The sequence below is a fragment of the Balaenoptera physalus genome (genome assembly GCF_965194825.1).
Source record: "Balaenoptera physalus genome assembly, chromosome: 15".
Taxonomy (NCBI): Eukaryota; Metazoa; Chordata; class Mammalia; order Artiodactyla; family Balaenopteridae; genus Balaenoptera; species Balaenoptera physalus.
In genome coordinates this window covers 62,615,372-62,621,320 of record NC_138894.1, presented here as the reverse complement: position 1 = coordinate 62,621,320, position 5,949 = coordinate 62,615,372, and the positions used below count along the sequence as shown (strand labels likewise).

The 5,949-nt window shown below is 55.0% G+C and overlaps 1 protein-coding gene across 1 annotated transcript; it reads right to left on the bottom strand.

The window, feature by feature from the left end:
• Window positions 1-912: 912 nt before the first annotated feature.
• Window positions 913-5,579, bottom strand: ZFP36L2 (ZFP36 ring finger protein like 2). Its single transcript, XM_082427804.1, has 2 exons — window positions 4,828-5,579; window positions 913-4,297 (listed from the first exon to the last, which is right to left on the bottom strand). The coding sequence occupies exons 1-2, from the start codon at window positions 4,876-4,878 to the stop codon at window positions 2,873-2,875; spliced, it is 1,476 nt and encodes a 491-aa protein (XP_082283930.1). The 5' UTR covers window positions 4,879-5,579; the 3' UTR covers window positions 913-2,872.
• Between the last annotated feature and the right edge of the window lie 370 nt (window positions 5,580-5,949).

The window sequence follows — 5,949 nt, the reverse complement described above, 5'->3', positions numbered from 1 at the left end:
GCTAAATCTCTTACTTACTTTGGAAAAAAAGAAGTCTGAACTCTGTGTATGTGGCGGGGGCGGGATAGAGAAGAAAAAATAGGAATTGATTTATGAACCGCATTTTTAACTTCTAAAGTGATTGTAGGAAAGAACCATACTAAGGTTCTGTTCAGTTGTGTGAGAATCAGCAGACAGACTGATGCTTTTTTTTTTCCTTCCTTTTTTTCCAGACCTGGGTTGGATTTGCTTTCTGGCTGCTTACAGTTGTCTCAAGCACAGACACTAATCCTTTTGCATAAATAACGTGTGTGCTCACTCCCAGAGGAAGCTGTCCACATAAACATTACCCAGATATAAGTTTAACCTGTTTCATCTTCCTTCTCTTTCTGTCGTCTGTGGACAAGGACACAGCCAGGCTTTCCAAAGTCCAGGCCAAACCCTGGTTCTCCGGCCCAGGAAAGGCTGGGCCTAAGCCCCCATCCCCAGTTCAGCCAAGGGCTGGCAAGACCCCTCCTCACCCAAGCAGTTTGGTTCCCTGTGCGTCCCACTGGGGAAAAAAAAAAAAAAAAAAAATCAGACCTTCAGCTGCCACTGCAGACACGTGATCCGCTTGGTGACTCACAGGCAGGCCACACGCCTCAGGCCTCCCAGCCAGGCCCAGCCACCAGCCAGTCAGCCAACACGGGGATGCATCTTATTACCAAGGGGAACAGCTAACTAATGCCCTTGACAGTCCAAATTACTTTCTTTCAGCTAAAAGAACTTGTATAAAAAATATATAGAGGGACAGGCTCTTCTGAACTCTGGCTCTGCCAGCTCTCTAAACCCTAGCCCCCAATCCCTCTAAGACCTGGGCAATGCAAGACAGTGGTGGGAAGCCAGAAACCTAGATACTCCCATTTAAAAGAAGGAAGCTATCTTACACATTAATACCTTTTTTTCCCAAAAGTTTTATTGGGGGAAAACTACAAAACATTTACAGTACAATGTTTACAGTCACAATTTGTAGTGAACTGATTCCCCAAATATATTACAACTCAAGTTGACTTAACCTTGTTACATTCAAATACCTACTTCTGTCAAAGTAGTCCAGAATACATACATACATAGTGCTCCAACTGTACCTACGTACAAACAAACTACGTCTACTGCTCATTCATCCGCTGTCCAGGAAAGCATTCCTGCCTTTCCACACGGAAAAAAAAAAAATAGTACAAGTTTTGGAATTTTCTGTAATTAAACAAGGCATATTCATGTACTACATACCATTTTAGCACTAAGAGGTGGCCTCTTCACTTTATAGCTATATAAAAAAAAAGTGGTAAAAATCTTTTCCTTTTGTGCAGTTGAACCCATCCTACATTCAAATTCTCTCAAGCACTAATAGACAAAATACTTATTTGGTTGAGGAAGATTTAAGGCAAGTTCTGGCCCTTCCAAAGGCACTGTGAGATTACCCTCCCCCCCCCATTATTGCTACATGTCTTTATATGCAGAGTATGTCACAGTAGAACTGGTGGAATAAGCAAACAAAAAACATTTTCTGATTTATAAAGATGGAATGAGAAAAGCATGCCACATGTAAGCCTGATTGCAAAGTATGTGGTCACTTTTTTTCTTTTAAAGTTGGATGGGCTACAACCATTATACATTCTAAGAAAAACTCATAAGATATTCCTCAAACTACTTCCACAGCATCAAGATAAGATTTCCGTAAAGAAACCATGCAATCTTTCAAAATTTACGTAAACAAGGAAAGAAATTAATGAAATAAATATTACATACAATCTCTTAAATTAAGATTTTTTTTTTACTCATTTACAATAAAATAACCAAGTGAAGTTACAAAAGGCATATATTACTGTGAAAAGAACATACACTCCACATTTTGCCGATTAATAATGGCAATCATAATTTAACATAATAAAAGAATATATATCTATTGCTTTTCATCATACTTGATAAATACAGTATGAACAAAATTTTCAATGTATACTTTTCACAAGATAATAAATAAGTTAAATAGTTTTTTTCATATTGAGTTGTGGTGCAGTGGTGCGAATCAACTCAAAACAGCTAAAAATTCAGCAGTTATTCCCCAACAATTACAAACTAAGCTCTGCCCAAGGCTTCCAGAAAGAGCAGACAAAATGGTTCTAACTTAAACATCCACTAAGTGGTGGCAATGAAACCAGGAACCAGTATGAAACTTTGGAATGCAAGGGTTTTTTTTTTTCCAGACATATATAACTTCGTTAAAAAACAAAAAACACCCATGGAGCTGAGGTCTACTATCAAGGCATATTCTTGGCAGAATATTGGATTCTAAAAGCTTAGGTTTAGCAAGGTGTTGGTTGGCTTGTTTGTTTACACTGGTCTGAGACAATTAGGAACCTCTCTCAAGATAAGAGTCCCCACATCTGGACTGTAGCTAATGCTTTGCAAGTGAAGATATGGAATGGTGGTTGGTAGCTGCTGGTGCTGGGTTGATTTTTCCTAAAGTCCCAAACTCATCGGAGACCTAAAAAAGTTTGTGTTTGGTTTTTGTTCTATTCGCATCACAACTGCTCTGTTGTGAATATTTTGTTCAATACAAAAAGTTCGTTGGCTTTTTTTCGCTCAACAAGAATGAAACTTCGTAATAATAATAAAAATAATAATAAAAAACAAAACAAAACAAGAGGAAACCGAAAGGGGAGAGGTGGGGGCCCCTCCCGGCACACAAGTTCGAGTCCAAGTGCTCGGTGCGGCCTGCAGTCTGCTTGTGGCCGAGGTCAGCCCCCCACACTCCCGAGCCTCCCTGCCCCCAGCAGGGGCGCGACTGCAGGGGCGCCCTCCAACACCCCCAGAACGGCCTTCCCTTCCTCCTCCTCACTAGCGCCCTCTTGCCTCAGTCGTCGGAGATGGAGAGGCGGCTGAAGATGGGCAGGCGGCGGCCAGGGTCGAGGCTGGGGGACTCAGAGCCGCTGAGGCTGCCCGAGCTCAGGGAGCCGCTCAAGTAGCTGTCGCGGTCAGACAGTGAGTCCGGGGGACTAGGGGGCGCGTCGAACACGGGCGACTCGGACAGGCGGCGTGGCAGCTGGAAGCTGAAGGGCGGCGAGGGCGGCGCGGCGGCGCTGACAGGGAGGGGCGCACTGGGCGGCGCCGGGGGCTGCGCGGGGGGCACTAGGCCCTGCTGCTGCTGGCTGCGATAGTAGGCGGCGGCGGCCACGGCGGCGAAGTTGTGGGTCTGGATGGCGAGAGGTGTGATGAGGCTGCTCAGCTCCGGACCGAAGGCGAAGGCGTTGTTGGCGCACGAGGCCGACGAGCAGGTGGCGCAGGGCGCGCCCGGCGCGAGCAGGTCCTCGGCGCCCCCGGTGCCGTACAGCAGCGCGGCCGCGGCCGCTGCCGCCGCAGAGGCACAGCACGTCGGGGCGCCCGAGGGTGTGGAGGCAGCCGAGGCCGAGGAGCAGGACGAAGCGGACGAGGAGCAAGACGAAGCCGAGGAGCAGGAGGGTGGCGGCGGCGTGCGCGACGTGGGGCTGTCGAGCAGCAGGGGCGACTCCAGGCCCCCCGGGGGCTGGTGGTGGCCTGACGGGAAGCCCGAGAAGCTGAGACTGTGGTGCAGCTTGGGCCGCGGCTCCCGCGGGAAGCCCAGGTGCAGCGCGTCGCGGGCGCTGAAGGTGCGCAGGTCCCCGGAGGCGCCCCCCGACGGCGCGGGCCGCCGCTCATCGGCGTTGTGGATGAAGTGGCAGCGAGGCCCATAGGGGCAGAAGCCGATGGTGTGGAAGGTGCGGCACAGCTCCGTCTTGTACTTGGGGTGCCGTGTCAGGCTGCGCAGCTCGTGGAAGCCATGCGCGAACTGGCACTTCTCGCCGTACTTGCACGTGCCGCTCTCCTCGAAGGGCCGGCACAGCTCAGTTTTGTAGCGCGTTGAGTTGATCTGGGAGCCGCCGCCCCCCTTCTGCTGCTGCTGCAGGTGCAGGAGGTGCTGGCTGCGCTCGCCGTTCTCGCTGAACGAGCGGTCCCGGAATTTGTTCTCCTTGTTCAGCAGGGCCGTGCCGCCGCCCCCCGACGGCTCCTTGAGGGTGCCGTAGGAGGCCGGCCCGCCCGCCGCCGCGCTGCCGCAGGTGCTGCCGTTAGCTGCGCCCGGGAACTTGGGCGAGCAGCTGCCGGGGCTAGGCGCGGGGTGGGCGAGCGCGTGCAAGTTGCTGGCTGAGTGCCGTCGGAGGAAGCCCGGCGTGAAGCCCGAGCTGGGGGCGGCGGCCACGGGTGTCCCCACCGCCTTCTTGTCCAGCATGTTGTTCAAATTGAGGTTGGCCAGGGACTTCTCCGTCTGCCAAAAAGTAGGGTAGCGGGGAAGGGATAAAAAGTGGGAAAAGGAAGAGGAGAGGGATGCGTTGGGGTGCGTTGCAGAAGAACCACTTCCAGCCCTCCAATTCTTTTTTTTTTTCGGATCTCGACTCGGCCCCCAACCTCCACCCTTACACGCGCACAAGAATCAAGTTCGCGTTGGGAGGAGCCGGACTCTCCACCCTAGGCCGCGCTGGGTTGCGACATGTGATCCTCAGCCGTGGGCCGCCGGCCTGGGCGGCGCAAACCCCGTCCGGGAAGCCCCGGGCAAGCGTGGCTGTGGTCGGCTGCGGAGAAACTAAACAGCTACAGCGACTCCCTCCTGCCCTTCCTCCCCGCTCCTTCTCCCCGTCCACAAGGTTCGAGCACACACTGCAAACTCCGGCATTTTCCCCGAGCCCAAAAAGTCAAGGCGGGAAGAGGACCCCCGAAGCCGAGGACAGAAGGCCAAGCCTGAAAACTCGAAGGGCTTCCTGCTTGCCCGTCCTCCTCCCTCCCTGCTCCTCCGCGTACCTTGCACAAGAAGTCGATATCGTAGAAGGCGGACAGAAGTGTGGTCGACATGTTTCTGGATCCTGTAATGGTCGGAGCTGCAGGCTGGGAGGTCCGGAGGAGCCCTCGGGGCGGCGCGGGCGGGCTCGAGCCACGACGAATAACGGCCGAGGGGCGGGGGAGGGACCGAAAGTTTGCTGGGGGGCGAGAAAAGAGGCAGCGGGGGCAGCAGCTTGAACTGGTTTGAGGGTGCCCGGGAGTGCAGAGTGGGGGGAGAGGAGAGTGAAGCTAGAGCGCTCCTCCGCGCCCCGGGGTGCCCGGCCCGCCCCCCCCGCGCGGAGCCGACGGCAGCTCGCGGACTGCTGGAACTCAGCCGCCCGAGAGCGCGCGCCCTATATAGAGCCCCGGAGCGCGGCAGCGGCGGGGCGGGCCTGCCGCGGGGAGGGGACAGAAGGCTGACCCCGCCGGGGTCTCCAGGCAACGCCGCCCGCCGGCTTGCGGACGTCAGGCGCCTTCCTGGCCTCCCATTGGCCGCCGCCAATTTTTTTCCTCTGCGGGAGGGGGCGGAGAGGCCTCGGGGCGGGGCTGGCCGCTGGGGCGCCCAGGGCGGCGTGGAGAGCTCGGCCCAGATGGGTGCTGCTGGGTGGCGGCGGGAAGGTACGGCTCCCCTCCTCTGGGGCTGTACTGTTGGAAATCCCCTGCACGTTTAACGTGGCCGGGTTTCTGCAGCCCTGGACGTGTCTTTCCCCGCCCGGTCCTGCTAGGCGAAATTGCGGAGCTTTTATCTCCCACCCTCGGTTTTATATTGGGCGCGGGAATTGCAAAATGCAAGAATATTGCAACCGTCCGCGCAGCCCGGCTGTTTTTGCTAAGGGTGCTCCGGCCGGGGGGCGGGGACTCTGGGCCCGAGTCTGACCGGTAGTGGCTCCATCCTGACTGCACGTGGAGACGCGGTGGGGGTGGGGGCCGGAGCGGCCACGCGGGCGGCTGCCAGGGCAGTCTCGCCCGGAGGAGCCTGGGCCGGTTCCTCCGCCCCTCTTCCCGCCCAGCCTGCAGTAAACAGGGCTTGAGCGCCGAGCCCTGCCGGGCAGGGCTGAGTGTCTGAGGACAAGGCGCTGGCTTTGCTAATCACATCACAAGACC

Coding starts and splice junctions, on each gene's coding strand:
- ZFP36L2 (XM_082427804.1), bottom strand. CDS start 4,878: ATGTCGACCACACTTCTGTCCGCCTTCTACGATATCGACTTCTTGTGC. Junction 4,298..4,827: donor ATATCGACTTCTTGTGCAAG/GTACGCGGAGGA, acceptor ACTTTTTGGCAG/ACGGAGAAGTCCCTGGCCAA.